This window comes from Penicillium manginii, assembly GCF_028828005.1.
Source record: "Penicillium manginii strain IBT 31320 chromosome Unknown utg000005l:1.0-5665137.0:1.0-5668048.0, whole genome shotgun sequence".
Lineage (NCBI taxonomy): Eukaryota > Fungi > Ascomycota > Eurotiomycetes > Eurotiales > Aspergillaceae > Penicillium > Penicillium manginii.
Window position 1 is genome coordinate 4,695,758 of NW_026643106.1, and position 23,836 is coordinate 4,719,593.

General features: G+C 50.4%; 8 protein-coding genes across 8 annotated transcripts; 4 read left to right on the forward strand and 4 right to left on the reverse strand.

Moving 5' to 3' along the window:
• Positions 1-310: 310 nt before the first annotated feature.
• Positions 311-5,525, forward strand: N7533_008087 (uncharacterized protein; the record flags this gene model as incomplete). Its single annotated transcript, XM_057104737.1, has 6 exons — positions 311-462; positions 518-1,446; positions 1,498-3,768; positions 3,817-3,957; positions 4,013-4,644; positions 4,698-5,525. The coding sequence occupies 6 exons, from the start codon at positions 311-313 to the stop codon at positions 5,523-5,525; spliced, it is 4,953 nt and encodes a 1,650-aa protein (XP_056959694.1).
• Positions 5,526-6,004: 479 nt separating this feature from the next.
• On the forward strand, positions 6,005-6,862 carry N7533_008088 (uncharacterized protein; the record flags this gene model as incomplete). The annotated part of the gene is made up of 1 exon (XM_057104738.1): positions 6,005-6,862. One exon carries the CDS (start codon positions 6,005-6,007, stop codon positions 6,860-6,862), a length of 858 nt encoding a protein of 285 aa, XP_056959695.1.
• Positions 6,863-7,409: 547 nt separating this feature from the next.
• N7533_008089 (Sorting nexin-41) lies at positions 7,410-9,656 on the forward strand (the record flags this gene model as incomplete). Its single annotated transcript, XM_057104739.1, has 6 exons — positions 7,410-7,503; positions 7,584-7,849; positions 7,910-8,176; positions 8,236-9,312; positions 9,371-9,484; positions 9,561-9,656. The coding sequence occupies 6 exons, from the start codon at positions 7,410-7,412 to the stop codon at positions 9,654-9,656; spliced, it is 1,914 nt and encodes a 637-aa protein (XP_056959696.1).
• Positions 9,657-10,945: 1,289 nt separating this feature from the next.
• Positions 10,946-12,343, forward strand: N7533_008090 (putative endo-arabinanase; the record flags this gene model as incomplete). The annotated part of the gene is made up of 4 exons (XM_057104740.1): positions 10,946-11,802; positions 11,857-12,035; positions 12,106-12,134; positions 12,281-12,343. 4 exons carry the CDS (start codon positions 10,946-10,948, stop codon positions 12,341-12,343), a joined length of 1,128 nt encoding a protein of 375 aa, XP_056959697.1.
• Positions 12,344-14,487: 2,144 nt separating this feature from the next.
• Positions 14,488-15,570, reverse strand: N7533_008091 (uncharacterized protein; the record flags this gene model as incomplete). The annotated part of the gene is made up of 1 exon (XM_057104741.1): positions 14,488-15,570. The coding sequence occupies one exon, from the start codon at positions 15,568-15,570 to the stop codon at positions 14,488-14,490; it is 1,083 nt and encodes a 360-aa protein (XP_056959698.1).
• Positions 15,571-16,411: 841 nt separating this feature from the next.
• Positions 16,412-21,035, reverse strand: N7533_008092 (putative ubiquitin-specific protease UBP12; the record flags this gene model as incomplete). Its single annotated transcript, XM_057104742.1, has 4 exons — positions 16,412-16,995; positions 17,058-18,896; positions 18,954-20,596; positions 21,016-21,035. 4 exons carry the CDS (start codon positions 21,033-21,035, stop codon positions 16,412-16,414), a joined length of 4,086 nt encoding a protein of 1,361 aa, XP_056959699.1.
• Positions 21,036-21,391: 356 nt separating this feature from the next.
• N7533_008093 (uncharacterized protein) lies at positions 21,392-21,970 on the reverse strand (the record flags this gene model as incomplete). Its single annotated transcript, XM_057104743.1, has 1 exon — positions 21,392-21,970. The coding sequence occupies one exon, from the start codon at positions 21,968-21,970 to the stop codon at positions 21,392-21,394; it is 579 nt and encodes a 192-aa protein (XP_056959700.1).
• A 918-nt stretch (positions 21,971-22,888) lies between these two features.
• N7533_008094 (uncharacterized protein) lies at positions 22,889-23,443 on the reverse strand (the record flags this gene model as incomplete). The annotated part of the gene is made up of 3 exons (XM_057104744.1): positions 22,889-23,136; positions 23,192-23,296; positions 23,359-23,443. The coding sequence occupies 3 exons, from the start codon at positions 23,441-23,443 to the stop codon at positions 22,889-22,891; spliced, it is 438 nt and encodes a 145-aa protein (XP_056959701.1).
• Between the last annotated feature and the right edge of the window lie 393 nt (positions 23,444-23,836).

The window sequence follows — 23,836 nt, forward strand, 5'->3', positions numbered from 1 at the left end:
GAGGAGGATGGAAAGATAAGATTGACTGGAGAAGAGACTGGAAAGACGAGGACGAGGCCCTTCAATCACCAGCTCCACTGCGAATGTCGGCGCCAGCAAAAAACTTCGGTCCCGTGACATTCAGTCCCGTGACGCGGAACCAAGGATAATGGTTATGCCGATGCTAGTCCCCAGCTGGCTTAGCGCGCATCATCCCACTTCCGTTGCTGCCTCAGGCCAATAAAAATTGCGGGCAAATTTCATGCTTTGCGTGGATTCGTGCCACTCGCGAGATATCCAATTGCTCGATCTGGTGGATCTTGTATTTGCCATGGATAGTAATTCACCACACAGTACTGGACGTGCACCTCCTGCAAATATGGAGGACATCGCACAAAAGGTCGAAATGCTGCCCGAAAAGACCTTGAATGCAATTGCGAAGGGTCCGTTGGTCAAATTGACATTGAACAGTACCGATACTGAGTGAGTAATGATTGAAGGAAGGTCATGGACCAAGTCATCTAACTAGACTTTTCAGACAAATCAAACGGGTGTGGCAGTCCTTGATTTTGACATTATCCACCCCGTCTCTATCCAGCGGACATACCATGGCAGTTTGCAATGCTACATCTGCTTTTCTCGATGCCGCGGCCAATGCCAAACATGAAGAAACCAAGCAATTGGCACTCAGCACTGAGACCTGGATGACGGTCTTCAATATATTCCTAGGCCGATACGAGGACGCGAAACCAAAGGCGCTCAAGCTACTTCTCGGCTCGCTGGCTACCATCTTAGCCAAGCACCTCAAAGGAGAAGAAAGAGCTCTTATTCAACGTAATATTGTCACAGCTACATTTCCTAGTGTTGTGCTTGGCGAGCCCCGGTCTCGTTTGAAGGGTTCCCTTGTATGCCTAGAGTGGGTGATTCGCAAGGGTGCTATTCTTCCGTTCGAATTGATCCACTTAATACAACAATGGCTGCTCGAGAATCGTGCCGAATGGGTACCTGCTTTTGAGAAGGACTGCAATACATTTTTTGCCAGTGGCGTGCAGGCAACTCCCGACTTAATGTCTACCGACCTATCCGAGGAATTCGCCGCTAATATCTTCTTCCTCGGTCTTCTGACTCAGACCAATAACCGTGAATTTTCTGGCACGGGCGGTGGATTGTTATCGACATTCTTGCAAAAGCTCAAAGCAGAATCTCCGACAAGGAAGCTGTCCAACATCTGGGTGGCTCCTGTCAAGCTTATAGTGTTGCGCAGCATGGACCACCTTGAAGCTCTCTCCAGCCAAGTCCTTGAGCCTCTATTCGCAATTGATCCGGCTGGCTTCCGGTCGTTTGTGGATTCTCTGCCCTTTGAAAATTTCTTGGCTGGCGATATGAGTAACGCTCGGGAATCGGAATTCATCTTGCTTTTCTCGGCCCTCCAGATGGGCAAAAAGTCCAATCTTGTCCTCGATGACTGTAAGATCTATATCTCATCTCTTACGGGTATTTCTTGCTAATCTTCTCCAGTCGACTCCTCGAAGCCAGACGATAAGAAGGATAATGCCCCTCCGAAGTTGGTGCTAAAGAGCGAAGTTATCGGTCGGTTCCTATTTCATAATGAACCGAAGATCCGAGTTGCGGCCTTGTCCTTGTTGATCACAGGGCTTTCGACAGTCAAACCATTCACGGCATCTGCTATAAATGCAATTCTGCGAGGTCTTCCGTCCATGCATGCGGACTCTGATGCCTACAGCAGAGGAGAGATCATGAGTCTCACCCGCAAATTTATTTTACGCCTGAAGGGAGGTGTCGTTAAAGACGAAGATGCAGCACAGAGTTCCGACTCTTCTGGAAAACAACCAGTTGGTTTAAGCCGAAGCGATAGTGAGACCCAAAAATGTCTCGAGACGTATCTCGATTTCCTACAAAAGGATTTGTGTGTCACGGCGTCCTACGCGCGCCACATCAGCGCTCTGAAAGCGCTCAATCTCCTGCTAGTATCTGGTCTGGATCCAAGGGCAGGTATCCCACCGGTGAAATCAGAGATTCAAACACATTGGAAGTCGCATGTCGAGGTTTTCAATGCCCGCTTGCTTCGGTTGTTGGTTGACCTATTACTTGACCCATTCGAAGAAGTCCGACATACTGCACTTTCAATTATAAACACTTTCCCGCGAGATGTTCTTTTCAGTGCATCATCAGAGGGAGTTAGTGAGCAAGCTGCTGCTGGGATGTGCCTGACCGATGCTCTGACCCGTGCTGAAAACATGGCCAGCAGAACCAGCCGAGCTGACCACGCTGACACTGTGGCTCGACTATATCATGTCCTCTTCTGCGCTGCTTTGCCCCCAACTTCCTCCAAAGAAGTCAATGACTGGTGGACAACGAAATATTCAGTTGTGGACAAAATAATTACCAACCTGGAAGAACGTCTTTCTTCCCCGAAGGGATTGTTCAATTCCAGTTTGCGTGAGGTTCCGCTCCACGGTTACATATCTGGTTTGAGATATATCATTCTCATGCCGGAATTTTATACCCTAGTGTCATCAGATGATAATTCGGTAGCCTGGAGATCCATCCATGGCCGGATTGTCAACATCTGTGATCGTGTCTGGCAAGAAGTCAAGCCTGTCTTGTGCATTGACTCCCCCGAAGGCCATACAGACGAACCCATTGAGGACCTCTCAGTAGGCCCTAAGGACATATTGTCATACTCGTGGAGAGCTCTTCGCGAATCCAGCTTGCTTCTCCATGCCACGATGGTCAATACTACCTACGGCCCAGACAGTGTAGATGGTCTCAGCCGCAAAGACTTCGAACAGGTCGGACAGAGCAGTTTCACTCAGCTAGCGGAACTACGCCACAGAGGTGCATTTTCCACGGTCTCAAGTACATTCGCGACATGCTGCCAGCGTTGCAGTCATTCGAAGGATGCATCTATCCAGGAACTTCCCCGATCATGGTACCAGCGTGCGAAAAAGACGATCTTTGAATCGGCCTCTAAACTCACCCGCCGATCTGCTGGCATTCCAGCACTGATCACAGGAGTCCTGTGCGCGGTGCCTGGTACGCCTTTCTTCAAGGAAGTACTCAACGAGTTGCATGAAATCTCCCGATTGGAAGTTCAGTACAATAAGGAGAAGCAGTATCTGGAGCTTCCCCAAGTGCACGCCATGAACTGCTTGAAGGACATATTCGTCAACAACAAGCTCGGCCCACACACCGAGCCTTTCATCATGTCGGCTCTCACTCTTTCTGCCGAGCGACTTGCGTCGCCTATTTGGGCTCTGCGGAATTCTGGACTGATGCTCTTCCGAGCCCTCCTCACTCGAATGTGTCGCGCGATGCCCAATACTGGAGGAGGCTTCGGCGGCGATTCCGGTTCAGAGCCAGGATCTCAAATCTCCTTCCAAAAATACCCCGGTCTCCTGGAGTTACTGGCTAACCTTCTGGCCACCTCTGAAGGAGCCACGGCTGAGGGAACAGATATTATCACTGAGCGCATTTTCCCAGCACTGGAGCTCATCGGAGAGAAGATCCCAACCCCCGAAGACAACAATGACGCCATGCTTTGCGGTTTGGTTTCCGAACATTTCAAGAGCCCCGTGTGGGGAATTAGAGAGCACGCTGCGCGTGTATATGCCTCTCTCCTTACTCGGGCGAATATTCTTAATGACGTTCACAACCTCACCAATGGCCTATCGGGACAGGTCACGGAGAACTTCGTCCATGGAACTATTTTGTGTGTCAGGTTTGCTCTGCGCCGGTTTGCGGCCACCACTGATAATTTTTGGAACTGTGAGTTAATAGCACATCACTAACTTCAAACCTGGCTAATCTGAATAGCTCACCTTGACCAAACCCTCTCAACTCTTCGTCGCGTTCTGGCAACTTCATTTCCCGTGGCCAGATCTCCGTATGTTGCGAGCGCCCTTGTCGAAATCTTGAACGATATACTAGAGCGGAGTTTCAAGGCCAATACCGAAAGTAAGAAAAGCAGCGAAAAAGTTATATAGCTTTCAAACTAACTATTTGTTTTCAGATCGAGCTACGTCTCTCATCCAAGCCCTCTGTGAAGAACACGACCTGGGTGGCATTATGGCGCATGTTTTCGATAATAGTGAACCAAACTGGAAGCTAACGAGCACCACTCGGTCATGCTCTCTTCTCAGGAGGTCTCTTGCTTGGTGCAAGATTCTCACATCTCTTGCAAGCAAGTCATGGGAAGGGCTGCCTGTGTTCTTTAACGAAGTTAGCTTGTTTGACCCGGATTCCGCGACATGGATCTGTGAACAGCTTGAGGAGACACTTGGAACAGCAGTGGAGTACACAAAGCCAGTTGCGAGTCTGTATGCATCTGTAATGTTGGGTCAGAGCCAAACGGCTGTCAGGATACTGGCCGCTTCAAATCTGGCATCGATCCTCGAAGAAACGCTTTCGGCGCAACCAGCGAGGATTTCTCAACTTGATTTGCCTTTTGGAGATCTGGCACAAAGCTTCCAGCCGCAGAAAGAGTTTGAAAGCTGGAACAGACAGGCTACAGATGCAGGACTTCGTCTTCAAGGATGCTTCCTCGCAGTCCACTCCACCGGAGAGAAAGTGGACTTTGCGTCGCTTCATCACGATATTCACGACTGGATCATCAAGCTGCGATCTGCGCTCAGCGAAGAAACGGTAAGTTTCATGAAAAGTCATGAAGTATTGCATGGATACTAACACCTCGCCAGGAATTCACAACACGATACGCTGCAGTGTCGTCACTTCGAAGCTTTTCTCTAGGATTCCGGCCCGAGGGCAATGTGCCTCGAGTTGATTCTGTACTTTTGGACATCTACCTCATTCTTTACGACCTCTTGAATGATGACGATGAGGAGATCCGGGAAGTTGCTGCGTCTACAGCATCCTGGGTCCTTTCCTACTCCTCTGTCTCCCCAAGCACTGCTGTTGTACTGGGTCCCCTAAACGCAAGCTCACTACTTGCCGCCTTCATCACCGAACACTACTCAGACTCTGCGCAATTCGCTCGGCGAACGATACGCTACCTAACCGGACAAGAACCTCGAATCAGTGGCTCGGATAACCAGACCCATCTTGTCGCGGTGTCCGATCTAATTGCTCAGTCCCGCCAGGAGCGCACAGTGCTATTTATGGAGGAGAAACAGAACCTCTTCATTGATTACGTGCGGGAAGTCGATGTCTGGTCCCAGGCGCTGGTCAACCTGAAGAAGAACGCTTGTCCTGAGACCTTGGTGCGCCAGCTCTCGAGCTGGATTTTTGAAGGGTTGCAATATCTCTCAAACCTTGTTTCGCAGGATGCTGGACAGGATGGGCTTTTGGGGTGGCTTTCAAATCCGGAGTCTTTTGCACTCGGAGTGCGAGTCATCAGCATCTCAATTGCATTGGCATCTGAAAGGTTTGCAGTGCCAGAGTATCTGGAGGCTGAGCAGCAAGCTATTCGCAGAGAGTTGCAATCGTTGCTAGAGTATGGTCAATTGGCCTCGATCAATGACCAATGGCTCCGGAGAATCCAGGTTGGTTTGGATAATGGACTATAAATAGGTATAGAAAAAAGTCAATTGATTTATATCACAATAAACGAATGCTCATTCCAAATAAAAAACCATCAAAGATTAGATGTCATGGTGGGTGTGTCTAAGGAGGCTCTGCACCCCTGCGCTTGCCTGGAACATTCACCTTCCACGCCCGCCAATCCGATCTTTACACTCATCACTGACTTCTTCTCCCGCAGCCCCGTTTATCTCTAACACTTTCTAAACTCTGTTACTTCCAGCACTCACTTGATCTCAAGGTACCTGCAGAGGCAGTGTGCAAGGTAGAATACAAGTTCGCTCGTGAAGCGTTTTGCTCGGTTCGGTAACCCCATTGACCAGCAAATTTGTTCATTTCTGACCCGCTGTACGAAGAATATCCTAGGAAATGAGGACTGCTCCAAGCATCGCGGCCTATTTCCCTCTGATTCTTGTCCTCACGCACGGCCTATTACCAGGCCTGGGTGCAGGTATCACCAACCGTCATGAAAGCAACCGCCGCCATCGCAATCATCCTCTGCATGATTCCCGCCGTCTGCATCATTGTGTGGATCGGTATTCAATTTGCGAAGCGACATATCAAAAACAAATCCGCGATGAGCAAAGCTTACTACGGCCGAGCCCGCGAGGGAGTTTCCAACAACACTGATGTCGAGCTCGGACCCCTCAATGCCAAAAAATACACAGTCAAATTGGCACCATATCGATATGGAAATAGGAACAAGCAGAGTACTTTCATTCGACCGACCCGAGATCAGCGAGCTCGTCGCATCAAGATGAATATCCAAGGCACGAAATACCACGTCGTTGAGAATAGACCGTCTAGCCGGAAGGCCGTTTCGGTTGAACCGAATCACCGAAGTGACCACGAATCGAATCGAGCCCAGCAAGATGCGAAACTGAGCAAGAAGGAGAAGAAGAAACGGAAGCAGCTGCAGAAACAAAAGGAGCGACAACAGGAGAAGGAGAAAGAGAAGGGAAAGTGGAAGCACAAGGAGAAGGAGAAGGAGGAAAAGCATGACGAGGACAATCAATGGCATAGTCGCTCACAGAATGACAAGCAAAGCCATCATGATTCATGGAAACCTCAGTCCAATCGGGGTAGCAAGGCCGATGGGCAATCCCTTCCACAAAGCCAGCATAGCCAACATGATGCTGGGTTCGAAGAGCTCGGCATGTGGGCCAATTACGAAACAGAAGAGCAGAATAAAGAGGGAGGTAATCAGAACGTGGATGACTGGAACGAGGGTGTTCAGGAGGGTCTTCCGGCCAGTCACCATGGGTCTGGAAATGCGGGATGGAGCAACCATGATAATCAAAGTGCTCACGATCAGAAGTGGTGAGGTATTGAGAGTGTAGGGGATATGTGGAAATTACCTGCGATGTATCCTATGAATTTAAGCTACGTGACATTGTCATCCGATTGAATTGACTCGGAGAAGATCGGAGTATTTAGTCAAAATATCCAAAGTTTCGCAACTTGTGAACCTTGGAAGAAAAGCCATGGATGTAGACTATCATGGCTTAATAGGCTGGAACTTGTAATGGTAATGCGAAGGACGATTGTTACCTCGAATTCAAGTTAGTAACACAAATTAAAAATGTCAAACCTCAGATCTGATTTCGAATTGCTTGATGAAATGGTCCAGCATCTACTACTACTAGTTTGATATATCCTCCTTACCCTACCTAGGTAATAATATGTAAAGTACCTTGTATGGATACCTAATTAGGGCACGACACAGTTGGTCTCTGCAGCTCACCGTAGAAAGGCCGGTGACGTTGAGTTGATTTCCCCCCCCGCAGATCCCCCGGCGAACGCCAACTTGAACTTGAGTCCAGCCACCAGCTCCCTTCAACTTCTACAAGTTCCACGCGCAACCTTGGATCATGTGGAACGATGAAGATAACAACCCCTATGGGGCTTTCGACCAACATGAGGCCCACCTGTCGGACTCGTTACATTCCACCGCCCTCTCCGCTCGTGAGCTCCCACACCTCCAGCCAAGCACTTTAGTAGTATTGTGATGCCTGGCCATCTGACCATGATCTGACACTCGACAGCACATTACGAACATGATTCCACCCCGCCATCTAGCCGCGACTCTAATATAGATCCCCCTGACTTCATCTCCCAAGCCGATGATCTCAGCGATCCCGAGGAAGCCGACTATGGCGCCGCGAGTCAACAATACCCTCGAAAGAGTGCTTACGACAGCCGCATCGAGCAGATCCTCTATGAGAACCATGACATGCCTATTATGATCACAGATGCGGGAAAAAACCACGAAGGTGGTGGGAGCTTCATTGTTTACACTATTCGGACCGCGGTAGGCCTCGACTGCACGACAAGGAAGCTCTGCGCGCGGTGAGACTGACGAGTCTTCTAGGATATCGAAGTACGACGCAGATATTCCGAGTTCGCATCTCTACGACAGACCCTGGTCAACCTTCATCCAACACTCATTGTTCCTCCGATCCCCGAAAAGCACAGTATGGCGGACTACGCCGCCAAACCCACCAAGGCGAAAGAGGACACCGCCATTATCGAGCTGCGCAAGCGCATGCTCGCAGTATTTCTAAACCGATGTCGCCGGATGAAAGAGATTCGCGAAGATGGAGTCTGGTGGCGGTTCCTGGACCCTAACGTGAGCTGGGTAAGTAGTGTCGTTATCTTTCACCAGGCAGAAGCGTTGGAAAGCTGATTGGTGCACAGAACGAGGTCCTCAATTCTCATCCCGCCTCCTCAGTGCCAAAAAATAATCTCAAGGCCCCTCCCCTCGACCCCGCAAACCCGACACAAGCTCATGGCTGGTTACCCGTCCCCTCTTCTTCCGCTAAGCTGAAGCACGGCGGCGGCGGCGGGGTGCCCCCATCCCCTGGCGGAGGCGCAGGATCGCCCCCATCGCCGAACGAACAGACCGATGGTCCTCCAATCCCCAACCCGGGGCAGGAGATCCTCGGTAGATTTCCCCCGGAATCCCGCAAACTTAGCGAACAGGAATTGGACCCGTATTTTGTGAACTTTGAGGCGTCGACGCGAGAGCTGGAATTGCTCCTGCAAGGCAACATCGAGAAAGTGAATCGTCGTACTCTGTCACACCTATCATCCCTCTCATCTGATCTCATGGAGCTGGGAGCTCGCTACAATGGGTTTTCGCTGTCTGAACAATCACCCACCGTTGCAGCGGCCATCGAGCGTATTGGACAAGCAGCCGATACTTCTTACATAGAGACCGAGGAGTTGTCCAATGCACTGAGTGCCCATTTCGCCGAGCCTATGCGCGAGAGCGCCCAGTTTGCCAGCGTCGTCCGCGGTGTATTACGGTATCGTGTACTCAAGCGGGTGCAGGAAGATATGACTCGAGATGAATTGGCCAAAAAGAAAACATTATTGGATTCCCTCGAGCGGAGCGAGCTTGAGGCACAGAGAATCGAGCAGTACTTGAACCGCACCACGCCCCAATCTTCTGGCAACACGCCCCGCCGCTCCCTGTCCACTTCATCTGCTGGCAGCAGCGAAGGCGGAGGTGCTATGGAAGCGTCAACTGATTCAGAATTCCCTCCCACTCATGGCGAATCTATCACTTCTCCCACTGGGTCGCCGAGCCCCGGACAGCGGCGACCGGACCTATCGCAAACACCACCTGCTCACAGAAAATCCTCCAGCGGAAGCTTCATGTCGAACAAGCTGTTTGGTCGCATCAGTCATGCGATTCACGGATTCGCGGATGTGGACCCCGAACGGACGCGTCGCGATCAGATCGGAAAGACCAAAGAAAGTCTCATCCAGGTATGTGGACCCTATCTATACTCGGTAAAGTTTCCTCCCTATTAACGCAGAGACGCAGCTCGAGCAAGCACTAGAGGTGTCAGACAAGGATGTCAAGGACGCTAGCGCGGGAGTGCTGCAAGATCTGCGACGCTTCCAGAAGGACAAGGAAGTCGATCTGCAGCGGTATATGGTATGCAGGACGCGCCCCGAGAGCTCTCCTTCTCCACTTTTGCTTTTTCCAGGTTACTAACTATGGCTCAATGCAGGTTGCATATGCGCGCTGTCATCTAGATTGGGCGCGGAAGAATCTCGAGACCTGGACAGAAGCCAAGGACGAGGTTGATAAGATTGTTGCGCGGTAGAGTGCAGCGATCGAGATCTGTGCTCACAAGCGAGACGGTGTTCTATGGAGTTGTAGGTATCTTTCGGTGGTATTGATTCTTCCCATCCCTTTACTTGTGGCCATCAATGTAGCTGGATGGCCACGCCTGGCTTCTGCCGCTGCATATCAAATGAAGACGCTTATATTCTGTACGATGTGCCAGTAACTAAGTAAGCCATTGCAATTATTGAAGTAGAAAAATACTGGTAATTGATGGTAGAGTGGGCGTTGGCACACTCTCAAGATAATAACAGTAGTAATATATTCGAATTTGGAAGGGAGTTGCCTGACTTCCCCCCTTTGCACTTTGTTCCCTGTTCAACTCCCGTACAACCAACCCTTCCAACAAACTTCATCTCTAGCGGGGCAACCACTTGGGCAGGCACCTATCCTATGGCTATGGCTATGCCTATATTGAGGGAGTCTGCGACCATGTCTCTGTTTTGTCAATAAAGGAACCGAAACCAAGAGCCAAGACGTGGGGTGCGCCCTTTGATGGGAATGGACAAGGGCACATTCCAGGGCGACGGAGCTCTGCTTCACAGGAGAGACAGGAACAGGAACAGGAAACGATCGATTCTGGTTGGTCAGTGGGGCTCCTTGACGAGGACGGATGATCGACAGGAACCACCGCAACCGATCGTGCAACAACTTGACTCGCATTGACTCCCCAACCTTGATGTCTGTGATCGCCCTTGTTTCGTGTCAATTGCCCATGGGGGTAGCACTGTGTCTTTGAGATTGTGCCTTCGGAGCCTCGGAATATTGGAAGCTGCACAATTCAGACTCGCCATCGTCGACAAGGCTGCAATCAAATTACATTCTGGCTGTCTGAAACGTGCCACGAATGAGGGTCCCAACTCCCGAGAGCTGCCGCATTCATCACACGTAGCAAGCAATCCACGCAGAAATCTTCCGCAGAACTTCCATCCATCTATCCTTCTGTACATACATTCCACGCCTTGCAGACATACCCATCGGTGGACCCAGCTGCAGACGATTCCCACTGGACCGCGTTGCATCCCTCACGGCGAACCCCTCGGCCAGGATTGTCCCGCATCGACAACGCACCCTGCCAAGGTGCGGCCCGCCGTGCGTCGTGACTGAAAACGATGAGTACCTGGATCCATGGCGGGCAGGATGATCGTCAGGAGCGGGCACTTATCACGGCCGGGGATGCCACCTTTGGGCCATGTAGACGACTTTCGACAGGGGTGGATAATTCGGTCACTTTGGCATCTTTTGGTTTCTCGACGACGCTGGTTCAAGATGTTGTGTTTCTTAGCTTTGGTCGGCTTTCTTTCTCTCGGTTTGAGTGCGAGTTTAAATTCGCATCGCCGAGATGTTGATAATATCGATAATTCCGCCTTCGACCAGCAATTGCAGCAAGATGATGCTATCGTTAGCTTTCCCCCTCCTCGCCAGACAAATCAACATACCCATGACCCGACCATTCTCCGCGTGGGTGACACCTTCTACCTATATAATGTCGGCGAGCACATCTTCATCCATACAGCCCCAAGTATGGCCGGTCCATGGAAGCATGTCGGCAGCGTCCTGGATGGAAATAGCGTGATTGGAAAGGGTGATCGTGCTGCTCCTTGGGCACCTACTGTTATTGCCGTTGACGGTATATACTATTGTTACTATAGTGTCAGCCGAGCTGGATGTCGTGATAGTGCTGTTGGAGTTGCAACCTCCAACTCACCCGGCCCGGGCAATTGGCACGATCATGGTATCATCGTCCAGACAGGAACAGGCAACGGCTCCGAAGTGGCACCATATACAGACTCTAACGCCATTGACCCCGCCACCATGGTCACCCCGGATGGAAAAGCCTACCTCACCTTCGGTAGCTACTGGAAGGGAATTTATCAGATCCCACTTGCTAAGGACCTCATCTCTCCCATGAGTACGACTGAACCCGATGCTCGCCATCTCGCCTACGAGCCCAATGTTATCAGCACTCCGAACCGGAAAGCAACCAGCATCTGCGGCGACCCCACCGGGCCCCATGCTATCGAAGGTGCTTACATGTCATACCATGACGGCTACTACTATCTATGGTTCAGTCACGGGAACTGCTGCAATCTGGATATCAAAAATCTGCCGCCAGCTGGAAAAGAGTGAGATGCTCGAAGTACCGCATACTACCCACCAGTCTGTTAACAACCACCCAGATACAGCATTCGCGTCGGTCGGTCCAAGTCAGTCCGCGGTCCCTTCATCGACAAAACCGGCAAGGACCTCGTCAACGGCGGTGGCAGCGTTATCTACGGCTCTAATGGCGAAACCTATGCCCCCGGCGGCCAAGGTGTGATCCGCGTCGGCGAGACCGACATGCTCTACTATCATTATCGTGAGTCCTGCCCGAATCGCAAACATACCACTCGTCATAAACGCAGCTTTTTTTTCTAACTCCACCGCAGAAAACAAAACAGTCGGAGTCGCATTCGCAGTAAGTAGCCCATAGCAGGCTTGTGGATCGGGATCGGTGGATCAGGACTGAATCGCCACACCCTTGCCGATCCTCCTTCATTGCGCCTACCCCTTCCACAACGTCATCTCGATTTGATGTATACGGACTAACACTCCCCTCTCCAGGATGCCTTCCTCGGGTTTAATCCACTGAAGTACGTCAACGGATGGCCCGTTGCTCAAGCTTAATTGTTACACCTCGCGTCACGCCACTGTTTCACGATGATCGTCAGATCGTTCAAAAGTCAATAATTTCGATTAATCTCCCCAAAAGCCGACATGCGCAATTCGCCTTTATTGAACTACTAATCCTCGCCATTCTTTCTGTCATCTTTGACTCGACTCTTTGTCTACACTTCTCTTTCGTCTTGTCGCTCTTACCTATAAAAGCGCCCACATAATCGAACGCGCGGGCCCGGATCGGATCAACCAACTCGACCTCGATCCCTCTCAAAATACTTATCCATTATTTGCATTATGGGGGCGTTTAGAGGGTCATTTTTTTTTCGCCTTGTTCCTGCCGGGTCTAATACGTCGCTGACCCGGCTCTTGTTTATTCTTCTCGCGGCGCTACTGGGTATAGAAGGTTGTTTTGTTTTGTACATATGGTTACATACTGCCATATATAGAGCGGAGTGAGCTTGGTGCCATACATAGGAATCGGAATAGGCCTTTGCCTTTGAGCTCACAATTCATCATACCAGCAGCGAACTAGCAAGTTGCTATCCAAGAACCCAGTTGAGAACTTGAAGCCACTCGTATCTGCCGTGAGTTAAGTCCAGGTTGTTAGCGTATATGTTGAACGCTGAGATCGGCCATAGACAGGGCTCGGAAATCTGGTTAGCTTTGTCGATGACGATATGGCTAGATTTGATCAGTTGATGCAAGAAACCCTAATCCCCTGAAAGACATTGATACAACCCTTCCTCCGTACGAGGGCGACGGTGTTGCTTTTGCTTGGTAAGATGACCGCGGATCACGACTTTGGGGGGATTCAAGGGCTCCTCAATTAACTGATCCAACCTAGCCATATCATCATCGACGAAGCTAGTCAGATTTTTCCGAGCCCTGTCTATGGCCGATTCTATCGGCCGGGATCACGACTTTCGGGGAGTCATTCGGACGACCACGCTTGGTGGATGGGTTTAGCTGTAAAGGGATATCAGCATACGTGCGCGAACAAGACAACCACATGAGGCTCTGAAAGGCAACTTACTCATGATCGGAAAGGGCTAGGTGATTCGAAACAAGATGCAAACGGCCCCGATAGGGCCCAGGGTAGGGATACAGGCCCGGGGAAGAAAGAGGAAGAATTTAAGTGCGAAGATGGATCTTGATCGACCCTGAGTTTCTCCAGGAGAGCTATAAGAGCTTTTTCTTTCCCCCATAACCCCATAACCCCATAGGTTCCAGCCATTCTGTGCCTCACAGAGAACGTCCTGCGCCACCATACCGACCCGAAAGCTTCCAAGATTGGGTATGCTAACCGGGGATCAAGAGACCAAACGTGTGATACCAGTAACCTAGATTGCAGGATGACTGTCTTGCGCGGATGGGGAGATCTGGTAACGATATCGAAGCACGTCGAAATTTTCACAGAAAGACTGGAAGATTCATCCTGTAGGAGTGTGTTTGTTGCTTTGTTGGTGTTTAGGTGAAGATCAAACTGGGCCTTCTTTCCTAGCAGACAGTGCAAACAACAAGTTCCGCTCGAACCTCCTCTTCACTGCGGGCCTGAAATTGGCAGGATTGTTAACACATTAGCAAAGTCATGACTGTTTCAAATATATTCTTTATTGCGGATACAAACCCACGCTTATGCCGCGAGAACATACTAGTAGTGCAGCCGAAAGGGTGTCAGGTTCAGATATGTGACCCAGAGCCAAGGGGAAATTGCATCCATTTAGAACAAAGAAATCAAAATTTAATACTGCATGAAAACAAGGAATAAGCCATGGCTGATGATTTGAGGTTGAAGTTGAGATTTTGGAGAGAGGAGCAAGGAGAAGGAAATCGAGGTGAAGACGCGGGGGGGGGGGAGGTTCTTTCAAGTTATTTACTGCAGTGTCTTCCTCTTTTTCATGGTTGGGACCTAGGTTAAGCTTCTTCTTTTAGGCTAGAATCAACTTCCTGTAAGCCTGTCATCAATATTTAGTAGCATCTCGCATTTCTTTCTCTCGATAGTATATATCTCAAAGAGATGATGAAGATAAGAGCAATTCCTCTTCTCAATGTGGCCACGACCCAAAGGTTTCAATGGAATAAACTAGCTACTCAATTCGAGACCCCATCCTTCCCCCCCCCCCCCCAAATCCAGATTTCCTCCTCTCTCACTATACCTCATAATCCCTAGAATCAAACGAAATAACCGAACTAAGCTCCGACAAAGCCGGACTAGACTCAGTCTGCGTCTGCCCAGCATACCTCGCCAACTCCACCGCCTGATACTGCGCAAAGTCCGGATCGACGCCCTGAAACGGCGCCATGGAATTATGAATATCAGGACGGGTGGCGAGAATCGAAGGTTCGCGCGAGTAGACCGGGCTCGAGGAGCGGAGTGCGAAGAGCGTGTCTTCGAAGAATGTCGTTGTCGGTTCCGTCCGGCGGGAGGTGGATTCGTTAGTATTCCTTTGGCCCTCGAATCCGTAGCCGTAGGCGACGTTGTACAGGTCGTCGGCGAGAGGATGTCTTGAGCGGATGCTGGATTGTTCGCTGCTGCTTCGTTGGGAATGGGGTCGATGTTGCTCGCTGGCTTGGTAGGAGGAGGGTTCGCTTCTGTAGGAGGTTGGTTGTTGTTGGCTGGTTCTATGTTCCACCCCCGTTGTTTCCTCCGGAGCGTCGTAGACGACTTCTCGAAGCTCGGCAGGTATGGTGTCTCTCAACGGGTCTAGGATCGCGGTTGCGCCGGCTGTTTCGATCATTTCGTTGTGGCGGCGGGCTCGATTCGCTAGTAGATGCGAGTGGCCATTTTGATAAGTTGTACTGTCTGAAGTGACTACTTCTGATTGCAGGTCTTCGGCGCGAAGTGGTTGGGGTCGAGGGGGTATGTCGATATGCAGGCCTGGCGAGGGTCGATTTCGGGGTCGAGTGTTTCCTTCATGTCCACGGCGAGTGCCGCCGAGGACGCGAGGACGCGATGATTCGGCTTGGGAGTGTGATGGGCTTGCTTGTGAGGCTTCAGATGAAAGGCTGAGGTCGAGGTGGCTGATTTCGCTATCGCTTGTTACTCCACGACTGTGAGTGTGGGTCTGGGTCGAGTGTCGTGATGGCATTACAGGATGGGAGCCGAAGAGAGGCGGGTAGTTGACTGGTTCATCGGTGAATTCTTCTGTTAGAAGACCGAGAGGATCGTTTGGGTCGAGAGGTGATGAGGGTTGGGAGGTGGATTGGTCAACTTGATGAGTAGTTGAAGCCATGAGTGAGGGTGAACGTTCTGAACATGGTGGGAAAGAACTCGCACTTGAATGACTTCAGAAGAGGACTAGAATAGAACCAGGTAAATTCAAACCGGAAAGAAGGAAGGAAATGGGAAATGCGAGTGAATCAAGCAGAAGGTGGGATATAGGGGTGGTCGAACGGAAGAGGAAACTGGCAGTGAAGGCAAGACACCTTCAGGTGATTCTAGGGCACATTACTAGTAGACAACTCTAGTAATTCCGTGAGGAATGGCATGACATACTCAGGCAAGCAGAGGTAGTGTAATTCTAGCAGCTCTCGCCAATCTATGCAAATCTCGCTTCTCTCCATATGCAATGCGGATTCTCCGCGGTGACCGTCGATGCAAAAAAATGAGATGGAAGAGGATGAGAAACCCGGCCATGCAAAGGGAGAGGGCATAAGGTAGTACATAGAGAGAAAGAAAGACACAAGGAAAAAGAGTCATCACGCATATCAAGGAATCCGCAATTGCCATCTGACATCTTACAGAAAGATGGGGAACAGGATGTGAGTAAAGACAGAACCCTAGGGCAAGGCAAGGCAAGGTAAGAAAAATTACAACAACCTCAAAATGATCAGGTGAGAAAGAAGTCAAACACCCACACGAGGGGAGGCTTTTCCATAATGTATGGTGTGTTTCGTTCGTCACCAGCCCCCTTTTTTGTATTTCCATTAATAACGCCAAATGCGCCGGGTAAATCAAAAACTGATTTTTTTCATGTGCATGTGAAGAAAGGTGTGATGGATGAGATGAGGTATTCATCTAAGACTAGGCAAGAAGGGTGGAGGTACAGATCGATGGGACGACTGTAAGGTTGTTCAGATATCCATCTTATCGATCTCATCGACGTGGAGCTCCTTGACAGGCAGCTCATCCTCCGATCCATCATCCTGCAGAGGGGGAACATCCTCGAAGGAAATGTCGTGATCAGAAGTGACACCAGAGCGAAGGTCCTCCATACGGTCTCCAGCCTCTGAGTTACCGTCTCCAACAGCAACATTGCTATCGTCATCTTCAAACAGGTCATCGTCGCCATTGTTGGCCTTTTCATTATTTTCATCATCAAAGCGGCGAGAGGGGACATCCATAGCGCCAAAGGACCAGGAAGGACCTTCGTTAAGAAGACTCATATGGCTTGTCTCTTGGTCGCTTTCGTCCGAGCTCGACATGTGGACGTCCCTGGAGAGGCCATTTTGGATGGGAGAGCCAAGGCGCTGACCCTCGTCGGCCGCGTGATTGGACTCATTTTCGCTCTCGGGTGGGGGATTCTTGTAGTTCTGCACGATTTCTCGAATAACAGGGCCACCGAGGGGCTCTGAAGAGCGGCGACGGTAGAAGAGGAGGTATGCGCGAGAAGACACGACTCGAGCCTTGTTGTTATCTATGTCGTAAACAGAGGAATCTGGGGAAAGTTGTTTTAGTAAGTGGGACGAAAACCAAACGCAGGTACTGGGGTATACATACCGTTGAAGTCGTACCAACGACCATCCTCGAAGTTTTTACAGTAGGCAGTGTAGTGACCGCCATTCATGCTGCCAGAGTGGTTGTCGACACCAATGAGGTCATACTTCATAGCCTTGCCATCATCGGGACCAGTAATATACCGTGACAGATCCAATTCCTCGAGAGGGAAATCGACAAGGGTATCCAGCTTCATGCGACGGAAACGGTTGATGATACAGAAACGCTTGAGGTGAATAACCAACACATCGGGGGTTGACCAAAGATCGAACTTCTTCTTGGCCCGCGTATGCGTCTTGCAGCGAGGGCAGAACCATGACTCCTGCTCTTCCAGAATCTCTTCCTTGCCAAACTCATCCAGACACTCGTCAAGGGAGACGCCCTTGGTTCGCCGGGTATCCCACTCCGACTTGCGCTTCAAGATCTCGGGGTCGCTGAGAAGTTCCGGCTTCTGGTAGGTCGCCTTACCTCGCACGTCCTCCTCGTCATAATCCTTTCCACCGAAAAGGGCATCCTTCGCGTCATCATTCCAGTCCAGTAGCAGAGCATCCGATGACTGGATGAGGAACCAGTCATCTGCAACTTCACTGGCTGGGCTCTGGGGCGCTTCGGCTTCGCCGCTAGCATCACTGTTGCCATCGGTTGAGCCTTCAGAGTTGTTCTCGGCTTCCTTTTCTGGGGTCGGTGCAGGGAGGCGGGAAGTGAGCAGGAAATAATCACGGCTGTTGTCCAGGTTACGACCTAAAGGAAGCGACCTGCCGTAGGCCTGGCCTTCGAGGACCTTCATATCAAAGAGACGCAACAGACTTTGAGAGATCTTACCAGCCAACGGGTGCGAGGCGGCTTCATCGTCATTATCATCGCTGGCATCCTGTGCGGCCTTTTCCGTCTCAGGCTGCTTCTCATTCAAGATATCACGAGTTGTCAGCGCGGCAACCTGCTTCAGGACCTTATTGTAGATAGCTTCGGCGTCACGTGTTTCTTCCTGGGTGAGAGAGATCATGAATGGCAACGCGAATGGCCTGAAACTGGGTTTGCCAGTGTTGTTGTTGGTACCGGAGCGGTAACGGTTGAAGACTGGAATCAAGATGCGATCTTGAACGGCGCCATCCACTTCCATAAAGAGGACGTCATCCTCAGCCTTAAGGTTGACCTCGCGGAACGTCCGGCTGGCCTCGTTGAGATATTGGTAGAAAGTGCCGTTGTAAACCTCGCCGCCAATGAGTCGGTTGTGGCTGATTCCAGAGCGCTTGGCGACTTCTTTCTTGAAAGCAAGCAGGGACTGAGACGCGTCGACTTCAACGATAACCTTTACAGGGGCCTGTCCGATCTTCTGCACAATGACCTCCCGGTAGATGACTTGTCGATTGGGAATCGGCAAAGTGAGGTTGATGAATGGGTCGAAGCTGATGCTGACCTTCTCACAGTTGGGACAATGCAAGGTTGACTTGTACATGCCGGCAAACAGGTCCGTCATGACGGAATCGTTGCGAACTTTATACAACTCCCAAGATGTAGCAGCAAACTTCTCCAACGCCTCACGGTTGGTTACCATTTCATCTGTGGAATCGGGCTTCTCAACAGCAGGTTTCTTAACAATGCGGTTGAGGTCCTCTGCCACACCATCCATCAGAGCCATCAAATACTCTTGGCTGTCCTGTTGCTCATAGCTGTCCATGAACGGATGGGTCCGCTTAATCACATTGCGAAACTTCCTAGGGTCCACAAATGGGGGCGGGGGCTGGCGATGGATTTGACCCAGCAAAGCTCCGTAAGCACTGGCAAGCGCTCCACGGAAACCCAGAGGGTTATCAAAGTTCAACTCAGACTTGTGCTTGCCGCCTTGAAGCGTCATTAGCATTCATGTATTGGGCTACAGGGTCAAAGGATGGAACATACTCAGGAAGTAGTAGGTCAGTTCCTCGACATTTCGAAGACACTGCGTAGCTGCATTCATGTAGCAGGTGTTACCGAGGTTGTCAAGACCCGTTTTTCCCATAGGGGGTCCTCGGGGACGACCGCGCTCAGGTTTTGTCTCTTGGGCTGGGGTAGACCTGCCACTGCTCAAGGGTGATTTGGCAATGAGTGCGCTCAGCTCTTTCTTGGGTTTCTCCACGCTCAATCCATTGGCCTTGAGCTTCTTCTCCAGCACCTCGGATGCCCATTTCCCATTTTTACCAACCTGCTCCTCGAGAATAATGACATCCGTGCCAACGAGACCAGCCATGCGTAAGTTCATGGTGCCATTGTACTTGGGGTTGTCAGTCTGATCCTTGATCTGCTCATCGAGAAGCTCGCGCTCGGTTCCTTCAGCTAAGGCGAGAAAGGCGCTAGGGTCGACGTTAAGGTGTTTGCTGGTGGCGAGTAGACCCGACGGGGGCGCGGGGGAGACGGTGCGGGACACGGCGGGGGTCGTCACGGCGGATGCGCTGGCACTGGGAATGCTGCCGGCAATTTTCCATACGCGGACCTTGGTTGATTTGTCAATTCCAGTCTCCTTCTTAGCCTCCTTCAGCCATTTCTGGAAGTTTTTATTGGCGTGCGCCAAGACCTTGCTGGGCTTGCGGGACTTTTCTTTCAGGATTTTTGTAGTAATGTTGGAGGAAACGGCAAGCTTGTAGATGGTGTAGATCTGGGGGTTGAGTTCGTATTCGATCTTCTCATCCTCATGACGCTGGTTGACGTTGTGTGCGTAGCGTACGATGACCGGCGACTGGTCGGCGAGGCCATACCAGCTCTTGATCTTATCCCATCCTTCCTGCGGAACGACCTCGAAGTCTTCGCCTTGTTTCAATCCCGGGCGCAAAGGTGTGAATGGTTCGCTTTTCTCGTCCCTAAACTTCTCATTTGCCGGACCAACGTCGAGCACGAGGTCGGAGTTGTCAACAGGACCGAGTTCGTTGTCTTGCGATTCGCTGCCGGCTTGTTCGGGGTGGGAGGAGCTTCGCGCGAGAATGGTCTTCAGCCAGTTCATCGATACCACATAACCCTTTTGACGGTCCTTCAGCGGGGACATCATAGTCGCCTGGACCTCGGCAATCTGCTCATCGACTGAAGGCCGGCCATCTCTATTGGTACCCATGGTGCTCACCCCTCCTTCGGGATCGGGATCGGAGTCGGCAACTTCAGAGGCAGGGCGCTTGACACCAGGGGAAGAAGATCGAGCGTCAGTGTCAGTGTCGCCGGTTCGCATGTCGGAGGGATCAGATTCACGTTCGCGTTCACTGGTTAAAGTGAGGCCAGCGGTGGCGGTCGCGGGGGTGGGTGAACGGGCGCCGTTGTGGGATCGAGTGCCGGGGACGTGTGACTGCAGGTGGGCGGGCACGTAGCGAGGCGGTTGTGGTTCGGGTGAGGAGGTCGCACTATTAGATGAGGGAGTGCGCCGAGGAGGCAATGAGGGGACTGAAGGCGCCGTAGAATCAGAGGGAGCTTGAGCTTCGGCGTGACGTTGTGTCTCTCCTGGACTGCTCGGGGAGACCTTGCGACGCTTTGTCGGAGACGTCGTGGCGAGGAGCTGCGCACGTCGGCGGCAGCTCGGGGCACTGAGGGAAAGAATGAATGACTTTCAATATTCTCACGGCCGGGCTTCCGCGAGAATGTTAGAACGGGGGGAGGAGTGGGTTGAAGGTTTGAAGTTGAAGTTTGAAGTTGAGGTTGCAAGACAACTTTTGGTGATTTTTTTTTGGCAGAAAATGCCTCCCGATTCGGCTTTTTTTTTCTCGTTTTCTTTTTTTCTTTTTGTTTCTGGCGATCGCCCGTTTTAAGCCCTGTTCATTCTTCTTGCAGATATGAACACCCAGAGATTGTATGCACACGTGAGAATGATTCGGAGGTAGCAAATGGAATGATTGGTTCAGAACTGAGATTGAGTGTGGTGAGATCAGTCAACTGTCTGGTTTTGCTGGGGGAGTTAGTGAAGTGCCATTGCGTGGGGAAAGCATACCTCAAACCAAGAAATCACCAATGGAGGTGGATTGGCATGGATCGGGATGAATAGTGAGATACTATGTTCACCAAGCAAACATAACTTAGCATTTCCTGGTCAAATTGAGGGGAAATGGTCCCAATATCTCAATAGACCTGGATTCATGGTACCGAAGTATGAAAATTGGGTGGGTGCCATATAACAGTCTGGTGATCAATTCGAACACCACGAAAAGCATTGGCAAACATCAAAAACGCCCAAAAGGGAACAATTCTCTGGATTTTCTTTCATCTCTGTCTCATTCGTTCAATCTTCTCTTCTTTTGGTTTGTTGTTACTAAGAGGCTGTCCTTCCAGAGTATCTTGAGGGGGTATCGATCAAGCGTAGAATAACAACGGCAGTCAGGCGACTGCTAAGTCGCAGCTGGGGGAGGAAAATCGGGCACGACTTCTTTAGATTGTTGAGTTTCGGGGAAACAGCTCAAAGTACTGAAAGAGAGTTCAGTGCTCACTGTATTCTCTTCGACCTCAGATGGACTGGGCATATTGAACCCCGTTAGGCTGAGGACAAGCTGTCGCACAATGTCCTCACCTGGATCAATACAAGTAAATTTTGCTTTATAACTCGCAATTGGGGTATTCGCGTCAATCTCCTCATGCTCATTGACCCCAGAGATGACCCCAGAGATGACACTGGATTGAGGGGTCTTTGTTCGCTTCTTGCGTGACTGGCTGTGTTTGCCACTGCTTTTGCGCTTGCGAGGCCGTCGAGGGGATGGATCATAGTCTCCATCGTTGTCGTGATCAATACAGATAGCTTCAAGTCTCAGAGGTGTCATCTTTCTGCGGCTTCTCAGTATGTATGGGCCGATGGAGTGGCCAGGGTCATCCATGCGAAGTGCTGTATTCCTCTTGCGGCGTAAAAAGGTTTTCTTAGCTGACTCGAATCTTTCTCTGCTGTAAGGCTGTGCTGTTGGGCGTTTCGGTCCCATTGTGAGTGTGGGATCAGTGTTTCGGTGATAAGAGCTGGAAAATACTAGTCCTCATCGTCGAGTTGGAGTATAGATGGGAGGACGCACCAAAGTGTAGAGGTTGAAGAAGATAAGAATGGTAGGAAGGAGGACAAGACCAGGTCACAGACTTTCGTCTTCTTCTTCAGGGTGCTTCCAATTTCGGTGCGATTGTAGATGAAATGAACCGATGTCCGGATGATGTCGAGGAGAAATTTGGTTTGTGATGTAGAGCAAAGGATAAGATCAGGCCATAGATGATTGCCCTTTTATTCGAAATATTCTTAAATTCAGCGTGATTATAGGTGGTTTGAGCCAATTTCTGGAGTGATTTTGGGGAAGAGAAGTTTTGATTCGTGAGTGGAAGGATGTGGAAGCGCGTGCGCGGGCTCAGATTTTATGAGACTTGACCCTTGCGGCTTAATGCCATTTATCTCACCGGAAATTGATCTAATTGACAGTGGCCACATTGGTGATTTACTGTGAAAAGCTCTAATCTGTTGAACGATATGAAGGTTCCTTCTTGTTTTGTTTACTGTTCGGTGTATATCACATATATCATTACGTCAGTCATCTTTTATGCTCCGACCAAGTTGACCAGCATGTAGAGAGGCTAAGGCCAATGAATTTTTGAATTTGATAAAATATCATTCAAGCAGAGACAAGTCTCTTCATAAACAGAGCTAGAATACTGGAATATCTCCACCCTAAGCTAATATTCAGCTCTTTATCACAAAGCATTTCACCAGGCCCGTGACCATTTACCACTCTAGTAGTACCTAGGTATCAGAGAGAGAGCAAAGGCAGGAGAAAGCCAAATACCATAGTAACTAGGTACTATATAATAAAGCAACGCTGGGAAAAATAGCTTAAACTTCTTTCACCACACTCAAGCATCTTCTAACGACGGAATGGCTTGGTCACAGTCTTCAATCTATTCCCGGCAGACAAGGACAGAGACGAGAAGGACCCTTTTCTCGAATCACCAGGGCTGCCCGATTCTTGACCCGATCCCTCTGATCCCTCAACCGGAGTTTCCGGCTCCTCTTCCGAAGTCTCTAGCTCCTCAGCCGATCCCATCGGCTGCTTCCCCTTATCGACACGCTTCCGATTAAACGGCCGCAGGAGCTTTCGTCTCCAGCTCGCCACTACCAATAGTCAGTACATCCTTCGCAAGGGTAATGTGAAAGGCAAAAAGCTCACAAACTTCTGGGAGACGAATGGGGTTCCGCTCCGCAATGAGAAGAGGCCCCAGGTGGCTAATGTCAATAGTCCGAATCCCATCGGTAGGGTCAGGCGGGATTGCTGCTACTTGTTAGTTTTGGTGTGGAGCTTCAGCAAGGGTATCTGATAGCATGCTGGGTACATACGGGACATTGGAATGTAGTCCTCATCTTCGTAGATTTCACCCATCCTGCCTGGGTGGGGGCTCGAGTGATCGAATACAAAGCCCATTTTGATAGATACTGTTATGGAGAGATAGTTTCTATAGAACCACTTGGAGCGCGATATAAGTCGAGAGTGATGGAAGAGGGGAATTCAGGTGGGAAAAAGGCTACTACTTATAGATTCATATGACGAGTGCATGTCAGTGTCGGCTCCTGCCTTGGAATAAATCCATCCAATTTAGAGAAAGGACGTCCGATCTAGAGTGGACTAATCGGGCTTAGTCGCTGAAGCGCTGTGGCTGGTTTGGGCTCGGCGGGAGATCGCGCCTTCCAAAGTTGTGGCTAAACCTTTTCTTGAGCAGCCTCGGCATGGGAACCGACATACTATTAATCATCCGGATTCTCGTGTCTTTTGTGCCTAGGTATCTTCACTCTCTCTCTTCTTCGTCCATCACGTTTT